The 21,911-nt window shown below is 40.2% G+C and overlaps 2 protein-coding genes and 1 long non-coding RNA gene across 11 annotated transcripts in view; 2 read left to right on the top strand and 1 right to left on the bottom strand.

Annotated features, from left to right (window-relative positions):
* Positions 1–4,542, top strand: part of RICTOR (RPTOR independent companion of MTOR complex 2) — a 140,086-nt gene extending 135,544 nt beyond the window's left edge. For 4 of the 5 annotated variants that reach the window (XM_005672429.3, XM_021076929.1, XM_021076927.1 and 1 more), the window contains one exon: positions 64–4,542. In XM_005672429.3, the coding sequence (XP_005672486.2) occupies positions 64–138 (75 nt within the window). In that variant the 3' untranslated portion in view covers positions 139–4,542. The remainder of the gene's footprint in view (positions 1–63) is intronic. The other variant, XM_003359762.5, reaches the window with a different exon arrangement.
* Positions 11,622–20,656, top strand: LOC110257329. The gene is made up of 2 exons (XR_002339804.1): positions 11,622–16,892; positions 19,328–20,656. It is a non-coding gene; the product is annotated as an uncharacterized LOC110257329 (long non-coding RNA).
* Positions 12,634–21,911, bottom strand: part of OSMR (oncostatin M receptor) — a 60,531-nt gene continuing 51,253 nt past the window's right edge. For 3 of the 5 annotated variants that reach the window (XM_021077088.1, XM_013984750.2, XM_013984752.2), the window contains 5 exons: positions 20,234–20,413; positions 19,469–19,636; positions 16,056–16,137; positions 15,195–15,267; positions 12,831–14,856 (listed from right to left, as the gene is read on the bottom strand). In XM_021077088.1, the coding sequence (XP_020932747.1) occupies positions 14,281–14,856; positions 15,195–15,267; positions 16,056–16,137; positions 19,469–19,636; positions 20,234–20,413 (1,079 nt within the window). In that variant the 3' untranslated portion in view covers positions 12,831–14,280. Of the gene's footprint in view, positions 14,857–15,194; positions 15,268–16,055; positions 16,138–19,468; positions 19,637–20,233; positions 20,414–21,911 lie in introns of all 5 variants that reach the window. The other 2 variants (XM_003133904.5, XM_013984748.2) reach the window with 1 other exon arrangement.

The following is a 21,911-nucleotide window of genomic DNA, read 5'->3' as shown; positions in this document are numbered from 1 at the left end:
AAAGGGAGTTTATATCTATTGATACACTAGAAGGTCATTAATAATTTATTACTTCTTTCCTAGATGCATGAAGAAGCAGAGGCTGTCTTGGCAACACCACCAAAGCAACCTATAGTTGACACAACTGCTGAATCCTGACCTCATATTTATGTTGTATATAGATGTATACTATATATATTCATATTTGCGGACTTATAAAAGCCTCAGAAAATGCCGACTGACTGAGCAGCAAAGACAGGAGTATCTTCTGTCCACTGTTCCAGCAATTACTGGTACATGAACAGTTGGAACTGCGGACTTCCCTAACCAAAACAACTTCTCTCCCCCATGGAGCCCTTTGGGGGGCTCTTTGTTCGTTACCACAGTTTTAAGAGTTTTAGTGACCATTGTATGCAAGAGCCAAGCACTGAATACTTTCTATTTTTTCATTTTAAGAGCATAATAACAGCGGAACAATAATAAGATAATGCAGAAGCACCCTTTACACAGTTATTTCCGAATTCTTTTTTTAGGGTAAATATAAAGATGCCTTGTTTGTTAAATAATTTGTGGAAATCGGGAATCTATATGTCTGAGGCTACATCCTGTTACCACAATGGGGTGTGCTATAACTGCTGGTATTAGAGGGGGATCTTTGGCCCTTCCACTTTTTCCTTAATGTTTATAACACTACTTCAGAGGCTTGTGACCTCAGAGCAAAAGAAGAGCCTCAACAACCAGGACTTACAAGTTATTTTATGTTTCTAGACTCACATAAAGTTTCTTGTTTTCCATCTCTTCAGTTTTGTTGCAATGTGTTACTATAGGCTATTTGAACTGATTAAGGTTTTTCACTACAGTTCCAGATTAAAATCGGAAAATTATAATTCAAAATATTTCCCATTTATAGAATGCATTTATTTTCAGTGGACTTCCATTTTCATCAGCTTCCCATATCATAATTTTAACCAGGAACTTGAATAAGCACTATTAATTTAGATCTAGAGCAAAAGAAAGCATTAAATAACACCTTGGATCTCTTGAGGAAAAGCTAAGTTTGCCTACAATTTACACATTCCATGGGAAAAGAAGAGCCATAGTTCTTTTTAAAAGTCATTAATGAAACTTACTGTTATGATTAAAAATTGTAGTGAAAAGCCTTAAGTACCAAATTTTAAAGCAGCAGTAATTTAATTTTTTTATCAGTGTTCTTGTTTTGCACAAGCTAAATGCAGTGATAGGTGAGTTTTTGAGTACAGTAACTGCCTTCATCACATTTGTGAAGTTGTTAAGTTGATGAGGGCAAGGTTTTGTTTATTTGCGTGTTTAATTTGTATATGTCTAAAGATATTTGGAAATCTTGACAGGAATTAAACATATATGCAAATTTGTATATAAAAAAGCATGGCCATCTTCATTAGAATGCTTGTAAATGAAAGGATTATCTTTTTTTGAGGTCTATTATAAATAGAAAAAAAAAATCCAGCTGGGCTGATTAGGACCCTTCTTAAATTCATTTGTCTAGACCATTTTTACAGTTATGCATCAGCTTTGACACAGTCATAGTACATGGATTAATATTTCCCCATATTACAGATCCTTTTTATAATGGGCTTGTTCTTTGAGATCTCTGTAAAGAACCCTGTGAACCAGAAAACATAACTCACAGAGATACTTTTTTTTTTTTTTTAATTTACTGGCACTGAAAGTTCCAATTGGGATGAAGCATTTCGTCTCACTTCATAACACCTCTTTGACTGCACTTCAGTGAATTGTTCTTATGTGCACTGTGTAGCAACTTGCCTTGTAACAAAGCAGATAAGGGCTGTAAGCTGCTGCTTATGATAAAAAGTGGTTCTTCAGATTTTCTTTCATAAAATCCAATTGAAGATAAAACAAATGCTTTTTTTTTTTTAACTTTAATTTATCACTGAACCTAAGTGTTTATTTAAATGTCAACAGTACTTCTGAGAACGTTGCCTGTCACCTTGGTCTTTGGTCTTGGATGATGAAACTGCCTTCCAGAGAACCAAATGTCAAAAATACTAGACCAAATAGTGGTTAAAAACTCCAAAGGAGGTAATGAAGTAATCTTATTAATAATGGGATTAGCATATTTTAGACATTCATTTTAAACACTACCTCAGTTAATATAGAGTATAAAATCTGTGGTTTAATCCCTCAAAAATTAACAGTAATTCTTTTTTGTTACACACACATACACAACCATCCCTGTCCCTGGACCCCACCTCATTCATCCATCATGAAATGAAGTCTTCGTTACTATTAGCCTGAACAGTTTTTTTGTTTATTACTCTGAGAGATGTGTGTATATATCATAATATTTGCCTATAGCACTTAGTTTGGGGAGATACTCAGAGCTTTGAGGTTCTCAGTAATGTAAGAAAAAAGATGTCTATACTTAAATGTATAGTGCTATTTGGTTTATCCATGTTTTACTGACAGGTCTAATATTTTTTTTAAGTACTTATTTGTATAAAAGTAGACTTTTACGATGAAAAATGCTCACATGCAGTGCCAAGTGATTTACTTTGGTGTTTAAAAGTACTAAATTATAGCAGAAAAGGTTAGGAATTTTGTCAGTGGTAATAGAAATAATTGAGAAAAGCATCTATGTATAATATTACCAGACTATAAAATACCAAAATAATGTCAATACTATAGTTTTTCAAGATTTTAGAATTAATCTTAGTCCATATAAATTTGTACTACTGGTAATTATTGAATAATTTGGAGGAATTTGGGCAGTTGTGCTGATCGTAAACTGTGAATTTCTAATTGTAAAGTGAATTGTCATTTTTAATTGAAATTTTTTTCAAGAACAGATGTCAGCTTCACCTACTAAGTAAATATTGATAAATAAGAAATTAGACATTAGTATTCATAATTAAATACGGTCTAAAATTTCTTATACTTTTATCTCCTGCTTATGCTTAGGTAGATTTGAGCAGGGGGGGTGGTGGGAAGTCTTTTCTCCCTAATAAAAAATTTTCTAATAAAGACTGGTAGCATAAGGACATTATGTAGGACATTGATATTAAAGAGGTCTTTAGAGGTATATACTTTATTATACTAGTTACTCTAACATCATGTGTACAAGTCCTTTTGAAATGGTATGGCTTTAATAGTTTTCAGCTCTTTTATCCAGAGCTTGAGGCAATTAAAGCTGAGTTTTTCAGGGCATATTACAATGGCAGAGTGTTCAACAGTAAGGTGTGAATGCTTATTTAGATTTGTCTACTGCTATTTATGTAAAAATTGTTTTCATTCCATTCAGAGGATGCCTTTTATCCCCCACATTAAAGCACAGATCATTAAGCAATAAAAATCAATCAAATTGTCATCCAAATTATAACTGCAATTATTTTTGCATGGTAAGAGCGAGGTGCTAATTTTGTGTGAGATGAGCTTTGTAAACTACCTTGGGAAAGGTCCTTTGGAAGTAAGATTTTCCCCTTTTGTCCTGTGCTTCCAGTTTTGTTTCAAATTCACGATCCATTAAACATGGGAAAAAACAGTAGAATTAATTGAAAGAGTTTTATGAGAGGAGCTGTTGGAATAAAAGAACATTTTAGATTTTCCAAAGCGTAAATTGGGAAAGGCCTCTCTTATGTCCCCATTCAGGAAGTACATTATCACCAGCTTCATTTCAAGAGTATCACTACAGTGAGAATTTAATCATTAAAAGCATACCAGTGAAATTAATAGCAGTCAAACAAAATCAGACAATATCAAAATCTGTGAGAATTTTTCTAGGAGCATTTGTATTTTTCTTTCAGTTCTAGGTTCCCAGGGTAGTTTTCATTCATAGTAGGTTTGTTATGACTCACACAGAATGTGGATTTTCTCTCCTTTAGAGTATTTTTGTAATGTAGGTGGATAGCTATGCCACAGCATGCACAAATTGCACATTTTGTTGGACTTTCGTTATAAAATATTTAATTTGAAAAATATAATTTATGCCAAAAAAGTATACCTTGTAATTTTGCCACTAAATAGGTTGATTTAGCACAAAATGCAAAGTCTTGGGGCAGAAGGGGGGAGATAAAAAATTTCATAGATAATAGTTGGAAAATGTTCCATTATTGGCCTGTCAGAAACCCTAAAGCTGCATTGTTAGACAAATGGTGTAAATTAGTTTTGAAAAAGTGGTAAGGGGTTGTGAAAAAAATCTCAGACTTAATGCTCCCTAACCACATAATTTTCTTATTTTTTATTTAGTAATACGCTGCTACGTATTTGGAGGTTCTGGTGTTTGTAGGTCACTGAACAGACATTGAAATCTGATTTATATTGTATAACTGTAACATAGAAAGAAAAAGTATTTATATATTTTCCGTAAGAATATTTCATTGAGTTGTGTATAATTTAAATAAGGTTTGTCCCCTAATGATTTTGCTCACCTTGATTTTTTTTTTTTTTCGTGGTTTTCTTGTTTTTGTATAATGTGTACAGTTTATGTCAAGGGCATTAAAAGCCTCCTGAAACATAACCTTATCAAAGGGATACATTCTTAATAAAATGTACTTAAAAATTCTTAAACTTGTGTTGTCGTATTTGACATTTTAAAACATCAGTGTTGATTTGAATTATGTACCACTGAGGCTACTACTTATGAGTTCTAGTGAAATTGACTTTTAGGTACCACAGAAAAGCTTCTGGTTCAATAACAAATAGTGACTTGTTCCAGATATTTCAAAATAGCTTATTTCTACTCTCTAAACACTCTTCATAGTCTAATCAAACATCTTTACAATTTTTTTTTAACTTCAGATCATTGTAAAGTGTTTGAAAATGTGGATCTATCTTTAGAACCGTTCTGACTTTTTTTAGCAGTTAATATACAAAATGAACAATGATGATATGATGGTGTTTCTCACAGTTTTGTAGGCTGAAAGTCTGAAAGCAGAATGTGAACATGGTTGGGCAAGGGCCCTTTTCTGGGTCCCAGACTTCTTGTGTTTGGGTCCTTAGGTGGCGAAAAGGACTACATTTCTGTACTGTCTCTTATAAGAGTACTAATCCCATTCATGAAAGCGCTAGCCTCATGACCTAATCACTTCCCAAAGGCCCCACTACCAATCCCATCATCCTAGGGTATTATTTTCAACCGAGGAATTGGAGGGGGGGGTGATCATTCAAAGTACAGCAACTAATTTTGTATTGGATTTTTTAAATTCAGAATGCTTTATTATTTTGACTCATTAATACCTATTTTAGAGGATGAAGATGACTACATTTGCTTAGTCCTTTAAATTGAATATATTTAGTGATTGTGTTGTATTATTTTAACTAATTCTTTTTTTATAATGATTTTTATTTTTTCCATTATAGCCAGTGTTCTGTCAATTTTCTACTGTACAGCAAGGTGACCCAGTTATACATACATGTATACATTCTTTTTTTCTCACATTATCATGCTCCATCCTAAGTGACTATAGTTCCCAGTGCTATACAGCAGGATCTCATTGCTTATCCATTCCAAAGGCAATAGTTTGCATCTATTAACCCCAAATTCCCAATCTTTCCTACTCCCTTCCCCTCCCCCTTGGCAACCACAAGTCTATTCTCCAAGTCCATGATTTTCTTTCTGTGGAAAGTTTCATTTGTGCCATATCTTAGGTTCCAGATATAAGTGATATTATATGGCATTTGTCTTTCTCTTTCTAACTTACTTCACTTAGTATGAGAGTCTCTTAACTGCTAATTCTGAATTCTGAAGGCTTTTTATCTTCTGTTATATCTCTTCAAGAGTTTTAAAAGTCCTACTTTATGCTGTATGTTTGGTATGGTTTGTAAATTCTTTGAGATGAAAACCAGCTAATCTTTCCACAGAGCTTTTAGAAGAACTATTAGATGTTGTCTAATTCAACCTCTCTAACAACATTGTAGTGGAAAGTCACTTTCACTAGAGTAAGTATGAGTCAGGTGTTGAAGTGTCAGCAGGCACTTTCAGCAGGGGCATGGCTCTGCTGTGTGACCAGGTTCCTGCTGAGGATCAGTCACCAGGCCAAGGTGGTATTTGTAGGTCTTTTTTTTTTTTTTTTTAAGTTTTATGGAAGTATAGTTGATTTACAATGTTGTGATAATTTCTGCTGTACAAGAAAGTGATTCAATTACATATACACACATATCCATTTTTTTTTTTCAGATTCTTTCCCCATATAGATTATCACAGAATACTGGGTACAAATCCCTGTGCAGGTCCCTGTCAACCAGTCATTCCATATACCACAGTTACATATGCCAATCCCAGATCTCCAGTCCATGCCTCCCCCACTACCTGTCCCCTTTGGTAACCAGAAGTTTGTCTTCAAAGTCTGCATGTCTGTTTTGCAAAGAAGTTAATTTGTATCCTTTTTAAAGATTCCACATATAAGTGATAGCATATGATGTTTGTCTTTCACTGTCTGACTTACCTCATTTGGTATGATAATCTCTAGGTCTATCCATGTTGCCACCAATGGCATTATTTTGTTATTTTTTCTGGCTGAGTAGTATTCCATTGTGTGTATGTATCACATCTTCTTTATCCATTCTTCTGTTGATGGCTATTTAGGTTGTTCCCATGTCTTGGCTACTATAAATAGGGGGTGCTGCAGTGAACATTAGGGTGCATGTATCCTTTTGAATTATGGTTATCTCCAGATAGATGCCCAGGAGTGGGATTGCTCGATCATATGGTAGTTCTATTTTTAGCTTTTTGAGGAAACTCCATACTGTTTTCCATAATGGTTACATACCCACTAACAGTGTAAGAGTTCTCTTTTCTCTGCACTCTCCCCACCATTTATTGTTTGTAGACTTTTTTTTTTTTCCTTCTATTTTGACTACCCTGTGGCATACAGAGTTCCTAGCCAGGGATCCGATCTAAGCTGCAGTTGGGACCTATGCTGCAGCTGCAGCAATGCCAGGTCTTTTAACCCACTATGCTGGCCCGGGGATTGTACCTGCATCCTGGTGCTGCAGAGATGCTGCCGATCCTGTTGTGCCACAGTAGGAACTTCTGTTTGTTGACATTTGATGGTGGGCCATTCTGGCTGGTATAAGGTAAGTACCTCATAGTAGTTTTGATTTGCATTTCTCTAATAATTAGCATATTTATGTGAGTATTTTGGCCATCTGTATGTTTTTGGAGAAATGTCTATTGAGATCTGCCTTTTTTTTTTTTTTTTTTTTGTCTTTATGCTATTTCTTTGGGCCGCTCCTGTGGCACATGGAGGTTCCCAGGCTAGGGGTCGAATCAGAGCCGTAGCCACAGCCTACGCCAGAGCCACAGCAACGCGGGATCCGAGCCTCGTCTGGTCTGCAAACTACACCACAGCTCACGGCAACGCCGGATCGTTAACCCACTGAGCAAGGGCAGGGACCGAACCCGCAACCTCATGGTTCCTAGTAGGATTCATTAACCACTGCGCCACGACGGGAACTCTGGATCTGCCTATTTTTGACTGGGTTGTTTTCTTTGTTTTTTAATACTGAGCTTCATGAGTTGTTTGTATATTTTGGAGATTAATCCCTTGTCAGTCACTTCATTTGCAAAGATTTTTTCCCATTCTGTAGGTTGTCTTTTTGTTTTGTTTATAGTTTCCTTTTCTGTGCAGAAACTTTTTAAGTTTAATTATGTTCCATTTGTTTATTTTTGTTTTTATTGTCATTACTCCAGGAAGTGGATCTAAGAAGATGTTGCAGTGGTTTATGTCAGAGAGTGTATGTGAGAGAGCAATGCCAGATCCTTAACCTACTGAGTGAGGCCAAGGATGGAACCTGCATCCTCATGGATACTAGTTGGGTTCTTAATCCACTGAACCACAACAGGAAGTCCTCTGCTCTGATTTTTTTTTTCCTTCTACTAACTTTAGGTTGTTTTTCTTTCTCTAGTTGCTTTAGGTTTCTTATTTGAGATTTTTCTTCTTTGCTGAGGTACGCTTGTATTGCTGTAAACTTCCCTCTTTAACTTCTATTGCTGCATCTCCGAGGTTTTGGATCATTGTGTTTTTGTTTTCATTTGTCCCTAGATATTGTTTGATTTCTACTTCGATTTCTTCAGTAATCCATTGGTGTTTAGCATCATATTGTTTGGTCTCCACATGTTTGTGTTTTTTGCAGTTTTTTTTTTTTTCCTTTTAGTTAATTTCTAGTTTTATCACATTGTGGTCAGAATAGATGCTTGATATGATTTCAATTTTCTTAAATTTACTAAGGCTTGACTTGTGGCCCAGAATGTGATTTATCTTTAAGATTTTCCATGTGTGCTTAAGAAGAATGTGCATTGCTCTGCTTTTGGATGGAATAATCTGTAAATATCAGTTAAGTTCATCTGGTCTAATGTATCATTTAAGTCCTGTATATCCCTGTTGGTTTTCTGTCTGGATGACCTGTCCACCACTATTATTGTGTTATTGTCAATATTCCCTTTATGGCTATTAGCAGTTGTCTTATATATTGAGGTGCTCCTATGTTGGGTACATATATAGTTGTAGTTGTTATATCTTCTTCTTGGGTTGATTTTTTTCTTTTTAGGGCCGCACCTGTAGCATATGGAAGTTCCCAGGCTAGGGGTCAAATCAGAGCTGTGGCTGCTGGCCTACACCACAGCCACAGCAATGCTATATCTGAGCAGCATCTGTGACCTACACCACAGCTCACAGCAATGCTGGATCCCCAACCCACTGAGTGAGGCCAGGGATCAAAACTGCATCCTCAGAGATACTAGTTGGATTCGTTTCTGCTGAGCCATGACAAGAACTCCCTGATCCCTTTGATCATTATGTAATGTCCTTCTTTGTCTCTTATAACGGTCTTTAAAGTCTATTTGTCTGATGTGTGTATTTCTACTCCAGCTTTCTTTTGATTCCCATTTGCATGGAATATCTTTTTCCATCCTCTCACTTTTAGTCTGTATGTGTCTCTGTAACTGAATGGGTCTCTTACAGGTTGCATCTGTATTTTTTTTTTTTTTTTTGCATTCATCCAGTCTATGTCTTTTGGTTGGAACATTTAATCAACTTACATTTAAGGTAATTATTGATATGTATGTTCTTATTGCCATTTTGTTGTTTTAGATTTGTTTTTGTTGATCTTTTTTCCTCCCTCCTTTTGTTTTCTTCTCTTGTGGTTTGATGACTATCTTTAGTGTTGTGTTTGGATTGCTTTTGTGTGTGTTATCTATTGTAGATTTTTGGTTTGCAATTCCATGAAGTTTTGATAAAGGAGACTATACAAGATTGCTTTAAGTTGCTGATCTCTTAATTTTAAATGTATTTCCAGTATCCTGCATTTGTACTCCCCTCACAATTACTGGGTTTGATATCATATTTGTGTGTGGATGATTTACTACCTAGTACTACATGTTTGCCTTTACTGGTGAGCCTTTGCATTTGTAATTTTCTTGTTTTTAGTTGTGGCCTTTTCTTTTCTGCCTGGAGAGATTCCTTTAGTATTTGTTGTAAAGCTGGTTTGGTGCTGCTAAATTCTCTTGGTTTTTGCTTGTCTGCAAAGCTTTTGATTTCTCAGTCAAATCTGAATGAGAGCCTTGCTGGGTAGAGTATTCTTGGTTGTTTTTCCTTTTCATCACTTTAAGTATATTGTGCCACTTCCTTCTGGCCTGCAGAGTTTCTGCTGAAAAACTAGCTGATAACATTACTAGGGTTCCCCTGTATGCTATTTCTTGCTTTTCCCTAGCTGCTTTCAATATTTTCTCTTTTCTTTAATTTTGGTCAGTTTGATTAATATTTCTCCGGGTGTTCCTCCTTGGATTTATTCTGTGTGCTTCCTGGACTTGAGTAATTCCTTTCTCATGTTAGGGAAGTTTTTGGCTATTACCTCTTCAAATATTTTCCCAGACACTTTCTCTTTCTTTTCTCCTTCTGGCATCCCTATAATGTGAATATTGGTGCATTTAATGTTGTCCCAGGGTTCTCTTAGATTGTCCTCATTTCTCTTCATACTTTTTCTTTATTCTGTTCCACATCCGTGATTTGTACCAGTCTGTCTTCCACCTTGCTTATTCATTCTTCTGCCTCCTGTATTCTGCTATTGTTTCCTTCTAGTGGATTTTTCATTTTGGTTATTGTGTTTTACATCTGTTTATTTTTTAAACTTTTTTTTCCTTTATTAAACATTCTTATAATTTCTTGATCTTTGCCTACAGCTTTTTTCTGAGATCTTGGATCATCCTTACTATCATTACTCTATAAATTTTTTCCATGTAGGTTGTTTATCTCCTCTTCATTTAGCTGTTCTTCTGGGGTTTTTGTCTTTTCCTTCATCTGGCTCATATTTCTCTGCCATTTCATTTGTCTAGCTTTCTGTGTGGATTCCTTTCTGCAGGCTACAGGGTTGTAGCCTCTCTTGCTTCTGGTGTTCCACCCTTGTGGGTGAAGTTGATACTGGGGCTTGTGGCAGGCTTCCTGATAGGAGGCACTGGTGCCTGCCCACTGGTGGTTGGAGCTGTCTTATCCCTCTAGTGGGTGGGGCTGTGTCTCTGAGTGGGATTATAGACAGCTGTGTTCCTTGGAGGACTTTAGGGAGCCTGTTTGCTGATGGGTGGGGCTGTGTTCCCACCCTCCTTGCTGTTTGGCCTGGGGCTTCTGAGTCCTCATGCCTTCAAACAAGGGGCCAGCTTTTTGCAAAATGGCAGTCTCCAGGGGAGCTCTGCCTCCACAGTGAGCCACAGCTGATCCCTGCCTTCCCAGGAGAACTTCCAAGACCTGCAGGTAGGTCCGACCAGATTCTTATGGAGTCCCTGCTTGTCCCTGGGACCCAGTGTACGTGAAACCCTGTTGTGCCCCCCAAGAGTGGAGTCTCTTGTTTTTCCCAATCCTGTGGAGCTCCTGCCTTTGAGCCTGCTGGCTTTCAATGCCAAATGCTCCAGGGGCCCCTCTTCTGAATGCCAGACCGTGGGGGGAACCTACATGGGGTTTGGAACTCTCACACCTGTGGGAGAGCTTCTGTCATATAGTTATATTCAGTTTATGGGTTGTCCACACAGCAGGTATGGGATTGTTATATCGCAAAAGCACCCCTCGTACCACCTCGTTGTGGCTTCTTCTTTGTCTTTAGTTATAGGATATCTTATAGTAGCTTCCAGCCTACTGAGGATTGTTCAGCAGTTAGTTGTAATTTTGGTATTTTCATGAGAGGAGGTGAGCTCAAGTCCTACTCTACCATCTTGTTTGGAATTCTGGCCTATTTGTATGTTATTAATACTAGTCCTGCCCACCATCAAAATATCCTGTTATTTCTAAGGAAGTACTATGAACTAGGTTTTAGGTGCAATTTTTAAAAAAATATTATGGCTATATTAAAAGCAAAGCCTATTTAGAAAAATGTAAATTTTACAGATGAAATAATGTGATTTGCTTCAAAACAGTATCAAGAAGGAGGATGGGAGTTCCTGTCATGGCACAACGGAAACAAATTTGACTAGTATCCATGAAGACACAGTTGCCCTGGCCTTGCTCAGTGGGTTATGGATCCGGTGTTGCTGTGACCTGTGGTATAGGTTGCAGATGCGGCTCAGATCCCCCGTTTTGCTATGGCTGTGATGTAAGCTGGCAGCTACAGCTCTGATTCAACCCCTAGTCTGGGAACTTCCATATGCTGTGGGTGCACCCTAAAAAGAAAAAAGACAAAAAAAAAAAAAAAAAAAGGAATGAATAAAAGTATGGATAGGCTGAAACCACTATGGTTTAGTGGCTACTGGAGCTGATGATAGTACATAAGGGTTTGTGAAACTCTTTTTCTCTACTTACTTTGGCTATACCCACAGCATGCGGAAGTTCTTAGGGCAGGGATTGAAGCACGTCATTGCAGTGACCCAAGCCACCGTAGTGACAACAATGGATCCCTAGCCTACTGCACCACAGAACTCCACGTTTGTGAAACTTCTACTTTTATGTATATTCGAAATTCTCATAATTTTTTTGGGGGGGAGGGCCACACCTGCAGCATATGGAAGTTCCCAGGATAGGGGTCGAATTGGAGCTGCAGCCACCAGCCTTATGCCACAGTGACAGCAACATGGGATCCAAGCCACATCTGTGATCTACACCACAGTTTATGTCAATGCTGGATCCTTAACCCACTGAGAAAGGCCAAGGATCGAACCTGCATCCTCATGGATACTAGTTGGGTTCGTAACCCACTGAGCCACAACAGGAACTCCTATATGAGTTTTTTTAACCATAATAATTCTGATGCATGAATACAAATTTCAAAGTTTCTGAATAACACTTCTTAAAATAATGCTGTTACATGGCACAAAGATTTTAAATACCAAGTTATTTTGTTATTTATGAACATGGGAGAGGACTGTTTAATAGCAAAACCATAGTCAGAGTGATACTGTAAGCAAAGAGTTATGTGGCCCAGTATTTCCTATTGGTATGTTGCTGTATTTCAGAAAGACATATTGGTTTGACTTTGACCAGTGATCCTCAAAGTTGAGTGTGCATCTAAATGCCTGGGAGCTAATAAAATATATAGATTCCAGGCCTGTGCCATAGAGACTCTGGTTTGGAGACTTAGGGTAGTATCCAAGAATTTACATTTCTAGTAAGCTCATTAGGTGATTTATCAGCTCTACTACTTGTTAGATTTTCATTTCATTGAAGTAGAAGAAACACAAAATGCAATGGTGAAATATTTTAATTAAAGCTTATTTCAACAAAAGTGACTTCAAGGTTTTATGGATTATTTTAAAGAAAATCTTTACAAAAGATACTACGTACAAATCAGTCATCACTGTCATGATGTTTCTATGTACTTTTATAATTGCATCATAACAAACACAAAGAGGCTAAGTGATAACAATACTGGCCCCAAAGTTTTCTTGAAACTATTAGACTAATCAAGATACTCATTTATGTTATGCTAGGAGTATATAGCCAATTAGTCCAGCCAAAGGCTTAGTTATATGCAGGGAAAAATTGAAAAGCTGAACAGAATTCCTGGTTTGTGTATATTTAGGTCCACTGACAACCACCTTCCTTTAAGCTGTGGATCCTTTTCTCTCATTCTTCATAGTATGGAATGGCATGGCACAGGATGTTTGGGGCCAGAGATAACAGGCAGTGTCATCTCCATCACAGCGAAGAAAAGGAAGCCCTAATCATGCTTATTTAGAAATGTGATAAATAAACTTTAAGGGTTGTCAGGCCGAAAGAAAAGAAAGGAACTCTAGCATAATGGAATACCTGTTATACATACACCAGGTAGGTGCTTCGCATACCTTGATACAAAGCTGCTGCTGGGCCACTACAGAAGCCCCTGTTCCATTTAGCTTTTGACAGTTATGTCTAAACAATGTCTAACAATGAGGTTTCATTTTATTACATTAGCATAATAGCAATCTAAGGAGACAGGGTGTTCTCTTGATCCAGACAACCTACTGCAGAGGCCAAAGGATGCTAACTGAAAATAGATTTTTATATATTACAGTTCTTAAAAACAGAGGAACCATAAAATGTGAGTGGAATTAATGACACATTTTCCTTTTTTTCTATTCTGAGGTAGTCATCAAAACCTGTGGGAGAAGACGTGTCTACTAAGGAGGCATGTTATAATCCTGATGCTGAGGCAGGGGTTCCGTGCCAGTCTCACTCTTTAACTGTGGTAAACTGAACAGAAGGACAACTGTGGGATCTCATTAACTCATTCACACATCTTACCTCTTAGATAAGGTCTAATAGGAAGAGTTCCTTTTACTACATCAATGAACTACAAATTATCATCACTCCAAGGCAAGTCTAAAATCTCTTTTGGTCTTAAACATCTGTGACTTCTCTATTAAACACACCTAGAATAAATTAACATTGACAATTGACGCCATAGGAATGAATCTTCTGTGGCCTCTATTGAAGCCTTAAATCTAGTTTCTTTACCCCTGAGATGTTAAATGTGGGGTAAAATGAATGGAAATACCGTCTCCCTAAAAACTGAACTTTGAGGACCATAGCCACCCTGTCCAGTGCTGAGTGGACAGAGTCTATCCCTAGGTCAAGTGCCAGGTCTGCTGTTATAAAGGGAACCTGGAACCCACACCAGCAAGGTAGCCTATTCCCATGATCCTGCCATTTCTACAGCAAGCCTGCTCCAACCACAAATGTTAAGCTGCATAGCTTCTGACCTTCAAAATGTAGCAAGATTATATAAATCAGACCTGCTAATGGAGATAGCTCACTGGGATTAAGCTCTGAGGTATCTGGTGATAGAAGGGTGCTGGCTATGCTTCTCCTAGTGTCTGTGTAGCATAAGGATATGAAGTGAGTATACTGATTAGCGGTGGTGCTCACCTTGATCTAAAAACGTAGGGGAGGAGAGCCTGCTCTTCTCACTTGGAGGAGGGGAGGCAAGACCCAGGGGTATAGCCATTTGCATTTTATACTCTGAACAGAGTGCTGGCTCTGGTGGATTTGTTGGCAGATTGTCCTTGTCTCCAGACATGGGTGAAGCCAGCTGGGACACATAATTCAAACTGGCTTCTCCGGCTGGGATTTCTCCCAGGGAGCTCATGTAGTTTTTCTCTAGTGCCTTTAGTAAATTTCCAGGTGAAGTCAGTGGTCCTGGCTGACCTGGTGGGACTTGAGGGGTTACTGGGAAAGGGCCACAAGAACCAGAACCAGAAGCTGCCTGATTATAGGTAAAGTTCTCAAAACAGATGCAAGGTCCAGAGCCAGGGTAGTTCTTCTCCGTCGGGAGGAGGTAAAGGTAGGTAGGCTTAGTAAATTCAGCTTCTGTGAGTGATTTCCTAGCGTCTACAAACTGTTTCTTACTCCCTTCTGGCTTGTTTAGGACTTCAATAGCATCTGGGACACAGTCGTTGACATTCATTATTGTTAGGTGAGGATTCTCCTGGAACAGAAACAGAAAATGTGCAAAGATAATGCGTATGTGTGTGTGTGTGTGTGTATCACAGTACAGAAAGTATGTGAAATGCATTTAGAGCCTCACATTTGTGTGTGTGTGTGTGTGTGTGTTTTATCCTGGTCACAGGTGGTGTTGAAAACCAGTACATTTCTTCTGACAGAAGAAATCAAAGCTGTATTCATCCATTTCCTGGCTTTGGGAGCAGAGGTGGCCCGTGCTTTGTTCTATCTTCCTGAGGTGGCCTAGGCGTGTATGGTTATCACAGCCCCAATCCTGCCATCTTTAAGACGTATATGGTATGTATACAATGACCCAGCACTTACCTTGGACTTTATTACTGACAGGACACTGCTCTTGTAAGGGTCTGGAATATCAGGATAACACTTCTCCTTCAGCCTAGAAAAACAGTGAAAATTAGACTGAATTTTGCAATACGGTGGAATAGAGTGAAAACTCTGGAGTCAGATTCCTGGGTTCTAATCCTTGCTCTGTCACTCATTATTAGTGTAACCTTGAGCAAACGTTTTAAGCCGTCTATGCTCTAATTTCCTCATCGGCTCAATGGAGATCATTATGGCAGTTGATGGTGGGTTTGGGAGGATTAAATGAGTTTTTATATACAAAGCACTTAGAAAACTGCCAAGCACATGGTTAACTGAAATAGAAATATTTGCTATTGCCATCAAACAAATTTTGCAATATTTTTATATTATTTATGTATTATTTTTTCTTTTTTAGGGCTACACCTGCAGCATATGGAAGTGCCTAGGCTAGGGGTCGAGTCAGAGCTGCAGCTGCCGGCCTACACCACAGCCACAGCAACGCCAGATCCAAGTTGTTTCTGCAACCTACACAGCTGCTTGTGGCAACACCAGATCCTTAACCCACTGAGCAAGGCCAGGGATTGAACCTGCCTCCCCAAGGACACTATGTCAGGTTCTTGACCCTCTGGGCCACAATGGGAACTCTTTGTAATATTTTTTAATGGTTGGTTTCCTTATGTATTGACTTGTTGCTTATCTGTTGATAAGATTAAAGTTTTCAAATTTTCACCTAATCCTCCTTTGTCCTTTCCTTTTTCAGTGCTTTTTCTCATATTATCCAGAGTGATTTCTATCTTACTAAGCTCCTTATAGATTTTTCTTTGACTTTCATCTTGGATGAAATCTTCCCACCATACTTACCACTGACTTTTTAAGTAGCAAACGATCATGATGAGCAAAACGCAGAAAATCATGGGGAGAAGGATGCGTATCAGTATATGGGCTAGAGAAGGAAAAAGAGAGGGACGTTTTTAAGGACGGCTTTTCCCACAAAGGAAGATGTTTCCATGTCCATCATTGCTCAAAACTCTATTTGTACAGGATTCAATATGAGATCTGCCTGACTAGGGTGGGAGGGGTGAGACCCCAACCAACCAACCAAGGGAACCATCCTCCCTCAACACTTGTGATGCAAACTCATCACCCCTCCTGAGAGATGGGTCATTTCTCCCAATTCTTCACTCCCTCCCTGTATTAGAATCATTCTCTGCACCCTTGACGTGGGGCTCAGCCACGTGATTCGGTTTGGCCAATGGGAGGTGAGTAGTTGGCATGCTGGTAACTGCTTTATATGTGCTTATATAAAGCTTGCTCTCTTGCGCTCCTGTGACCCACCCTGAGAAGAGCCGGAACCTCAGAGCCACTGCCCCTTCAGCCTGAGGCTCAGGGTGAAGCTCCAAGGAACCAACCTAAACCTGCCTGCAGCCTGGAGTCCTTTCTGGCCCAGCCTCCATAGCCAAGCCAGGTGCATCAAAAGAAAGATTTCTTTCTCTGGGCCGCTGAGATTTTGAGGTATTTGATTACATCTCAAAAACTGAAGAATACACCTCTGCTAGCTGGTCTCTGATAAAATTACCTCAGTCATAACCTGGGATAATTATTCTATTTTTTTAATTTGTCAGACACGTCGACCTGTGCTTCATTTCTGCAAATGCCTGTCTTCCTGTTGGCTCTGCTGGCAAACCTACCATAGAACAGGTCAGCTGGGTTGGCTGACAGCCTCTTTTACAAAAGCAAACCGCACAAGGGGGTTTGGATGCTGGCAGTCATTCACACACACATGTATTTTGGTTCGATCCCTTTGCCTCCCTGCCCTCCCCCCACTCCCCACCCCCAAGAGCGGCCGTCCTGGCAGGAATGGGGCCTGATTTGGGGCAGGGGGGCGGGGGGGGACAATGCTGGGGTTGTGTCAGGGAGGGCAGGCCTGACCCCTGTGCTTGGAGGCAGCACAGGGCTCTGGAGAAAAGGACGCAGGAAGGTAAGAGGGGGGCAAAGCAAGCACCTCAGCAACTGGCCTAAAATTGACCCTGACCCCAGGGGAGGTGAAGAACGCCTCGCTTTCAAGGGCAGGACTTTTGATGACTCTAACTGCTACTATTATTATTATTATTATTATTATTTTGTCTTTTTAGGGCCACAGCCACGGCATATGCAGGTTCCCGGGCCAGGGGTTGAATCAGAGCTGTAGCTGCCAGCCTCCACCACAGCCACAGCAACGCCGGATCCTCAACCCACTGAGCCAGGCCAGGGATCGAATCTGCATCCTCAGGGATGCTAGGGAGACCTGTTTCTGCTGAGCCACGACGGGAACTCTTCTCCAATTGGTTTTAAAATTTGGTTAAATTATGAATTTATACTGTGTCTGAGAACAAGCCTGGGGACCTAACCATAGTCGTTTCCAAACTTTAGCTAAACTTTGTATTGAAGTACATACATGCATACAAGAAAGTGCTCCTAAGTGGACAGCCCAGTGAATTTCCAGACTGAACATACCCAGGTAACCAGCACCCACATCAAGAAAAAGAATGTCACCTACTCCCTAGAGAGACCCCACAGTGTCCCCACCCAGGCACCTTCCCCTCCCAAGGTAACCACTAGCTGGTCTTTCAGCTCATAAGCAGCATTGGCCTCTTTCTGTATTCTGTACACGGGGTCATGTGGCAAGAGGCCTGGCTTCTCTCAGTGGCCATTTCATCTGTGAGTCCTCCTTACTCTTTTTGTAACTACACTATCATTCTCATTGCTGACAGGAGACAGCGATTTATTTTCCTTTTGCATAATCATCAATAGAATCAAGAGTCTCAGCCAAGGCGAAGGGGGCTTATCATGAATAAGGGAGATAAGCGAAATCTAGAAAATATACACGAGATAATCCTATGTATTATGTGTGTGTGTGGGTGTGCCTTACACATACACAGACACATACATACACGCCTCTCCCAGCCAAGTAAATACCAAAGCTGGAAGGAAAAATGGCCTGAAAATAAATTTTACATTGACTTTAAAATGGCAAGCATGCTCAAAGAATATGAATTGTTGAGTGAAATCTTAAACCGACTCTGGGAGTTTTGGCCTTTGGCTGAGAGACCTGGGGCCAATGTTCCAGTTTAGTGGTGCACAGGATCACCTGCCACCGTGGTCCCCTGCGTCCCCATCACTAGTCAGGGCACCAGGGGCCAGCAGCCCCACCTTTAGCCAGTTATCAACTCAGGCGGATATTTTAGCCCTTTTGTTTCCCACAGAGGATTATCTTGAAAGGTCCCCCATACAGACTTGCTGTGATTCCCTATCCGCTACCTACTTTCTCCTACTTCGATCATCCACATCTATTTTCTCCCGCCACCTGCTGTTGGTTGGAGGTCTGGGTTTACAAGGAAAGTCTTATTCACCAGTAACCAGCTCTTGCCATTCTTCGCCCTTCCTCTCCTTTCTCCACCTTTCAAACCAAATGCATGTTGAAAGGGTGGCTCATCTTTATCTCATCCTTGCCCCACCAAATCTGCAAACTTCAGCTGTGTGAACCATGAACCGACACTGCTTGCCCCACCTCCCCTTCCAATGCCCCCAAGAGACAAAGTCAGGAAGCAGGTGATTTGCCCCTGGGGCAAAGCAGCCAGAAAGAAGGCTGGCTGCAGAGAGTGATTCTGCTGAGAAAAACAGCCCAGCCAGGAGTTCCCGTTGTGGCTCAGTGGTAACAAACCTGACTAATATCTATGAGGACTCGGGTTCGATCCCTGGCCTCGCTCAGTGGGTTAAGGATCCGGCGGTGCTGTGAGCTGTGGTGTAGGTCACAGACGAGGCTTGGATCCTGTGTTGCTATGGCTGTGGCGAAGGCTGGCATCTGCAGCTCTGATTCAGCCTCTTGCCTGGGAACCTCCATGTGCCATGGGTGCGGCCCTAAAAAGACAAACAAACAAACAAGCAAAAATAGAACTCATAAGGCTCTTCCAAGACCGTATCAGTGATTTTCAAACTATTCTGGGACTGAGTTCCAGAGAAGTCCTTCAGGGGCCAGAGAGGGGTGAGAGGAAGGTTCCAGGTCACACATCAGTTGGACTAGATTCACTCTTATCTGTCTGATATAGTGGGATTCCATGCAACCTTTTTTTTTTTTTTTTTCTTTTGTGAAACAGTTTCATCCAGAAAAAGAGATAAAGAGACTGAAGGAGAGAGAAGGAAGATTTTAAAGATTCCTGATCTAGACAAAGCCCATGGCCATGTATGTGTCAGTTTCCCAGGAAACTGGGAAAGAGTTTTGATCTGGAAAAACTCACAGTATTCATCCGGAGTCGTGACTTTGGTGAAGGCGCCCAGGGGGCCCTCGCCAGCGCTCGTGTAGGGAGTGACGAGAAACTCATAGATGGATTCTGGCTGCAGGTTTTCCACGACAAATGTCTTTTGTTCTGGGTCGTCGATTCTATGTTTGCAACATACTGAATCACCTGTGGTTTAAAAAAAAAAAAAGTTTCTTTTTTTTTAAGACGCAAAAATGATTACGAGTGTGATAAAGGCCTTGTGAGAGAGTTAGGGACCAAGACTCTGGGTGATGCTACACTGCCAACATTTTTAAAGCAACCAAAAATGAAAGCATACTTTCATCCCACTGGGGACACTGGTAAAAGGTTCAGGAAACAGCCAGCAAAGCCAGCACTGCTGAGATGTTGGGGGCCCACTGGGGAAGCCCTCAAGTCTGCAAGAGAGAGTAAGAGGCTGGGAGAGCTACTTAAAATACATTGACCTTCACAAAGTCAAAGAAAAAAAGAGAAGGAGGCTAACAAGAAAGCTCCCTAAGTGGTAGCTTTCTTAAGGAGCTGAGGGTACTTCAAATGCTTCTAAAAATACCAGGCCTTATTGTTTTTAAGGAAGTCAAAATCCTGGCTCTTACAGCCTTGTCTGTCCTACTAAATGCACACTGTTCGATCATAAAAGCATGCGAGCATAGAATTCGCCTGGTCAGAGACTGCAGGCAGCCTTTCCAATGATTTCCAGTAAGATCTTGAAACTGTAAAGTGACAAAAAAGCTAAAAAATAAAAATTACCTGTGAGGAGACCTGTCTTTTTAAATCCTGGGAGGCACTGCTCCCCCGCCTTGGATTTCAGGTAGAGGTAGTACCCTTGGATGAAACCAGGCTGGGATTCAGTGGAATAATCCTTCCAACTCAGAGTGAAGGAGTGGGAGGTCAAGTTACTCGTGACCACTCGAGGGTTGTCTGAAGGAGCTAGAAAAGGAAGTTGAGATAGTGTAAGAGTCCCCATTTGTAAATAGTCTCCCGTGTAAACTAAAAGTGGAACCACACCCAGCTCCTCAGGTGCTTTATCCTGTTCTCTAGAGGGTGGATGCCCTGACGTGGTCTGAGACAGCTGGGAAGGAGTTGAGCAACCGTCTGTTCAAGCTTTGCCTCTCCCAGATGTAGAAATGGATGCCAGAGAGACTTAATAAGATCATACAGCAAAAAAAAAAAGAAAATAGGCGTTCCTGTCCTGGCTCAGAGGTAATGAATCCGACTAGTATCCGTGAGTCACTCCTGGCCTTGTCCAGTGGGTTGAGGACCCAGCATTGCTGTGGCTCTGGTGTAGGCCAGCGGCTACAGCTCCGATTTGACCCCTAGTCTGGGAACTTCCATGTGCCATGGGTACAGCCCTAAAAAGACAAGAAAAAAGAAAATAAAGGTATTCCTAGACTTCATTCTACTGGAATTCTCAACAGTGTTTGGGGAGTGAACTGAAGTGGCGGGAAAGGGAGGAGGAGGAAGGGGTATGTTTGAGGACATAAGGGTGGCTTTGAAGAACCCTGGTTCCCAGGCTGTGGCAAGGCACAGGTGTCCAAGTGTCACCTGAGGAACCGGAAGCATTTATCCTGAAGGCCTCCCCGAGCCTGTTCGAGCACACCTGGCACCCTGCCACCCCACACACACACCAGCACACCCCTCCTGCCTGTCTGGGGCAGCTCCCACCAAAAGGAGAACCCTAGTCTGATGGTATAGCACAGGGAATGACATACAATCTCCTAGGATAAACTATAATGGAAAGGAACAGATATTTAAAAAAGAATGGATAGACGTATATAACTGAGCCACTGTACAGGTGACTTACAATGGAAATTAGCACATTGTAAGTCACCTGTACTTTAATTAAAAAATCAAATCAAATTGATGTGATGAAGGGCCCAGCCAACCAATTTCTAGGGGGTGTGAGACTCCGGGTGTCAAGAAGGTGAATAAGCAACCCCACTGGGGGATCAAAACTCCTCCATACTGCCAGTGGAATCGTGGTACAATTCCTGGGGAGGGATTTCACAGTATCTATCAAAAATCTTAAAAGTGACAGAACAAAAAAAAAAAAAAAAAAAAACCAAAAAAAAAAAAAAAAAAAAAAAAAAAAAAAAAAAAAAAAAAAAAAAAAAAAAAAAAAAAAAAAAAAAAAAAAAAAAACAAAAACAAAAAACCAACCCGAAAACCCAAAAAACAAAAAAACCTCAAAAAAGACCAACTCCCCCCAACCAAACCAAACAAACTCTTAAAAGTGATAAAATGGTACTGAAAAAGTTCAAACCTTTTGGCCCAAGTATTCTACTTCTAAGACTTCATTGAGAAACCATTACTGTGGCAATGAACAAAGATGCAGCTAAAATGATGGCGAGTCACATAGGGCATTAGAGATTCAGCCAAGAAAAAGGAGAGATTGAGTATTTGAGACTGCAAGATTACTGAAGGTGAA

This window comes from Sus scrofa, chromosome 16, assembly GCF_000003025.6.
Source record: "Sus scrofa isolate TJ Tabasco breed Duroc chromosome 16, Sscrofa11.1, whole genome shotgun sequence".
Lineage (NCBI taxonomy): Eukaryota > Metazoa > Chordata > Mammalia > Artiodactyla > Suidae > Sus > Sus scrofa.
Note: the sequence above shows the minus strand (reverse complement) of the source record. Positions and strands in the feature narration are given on the sequence as shown.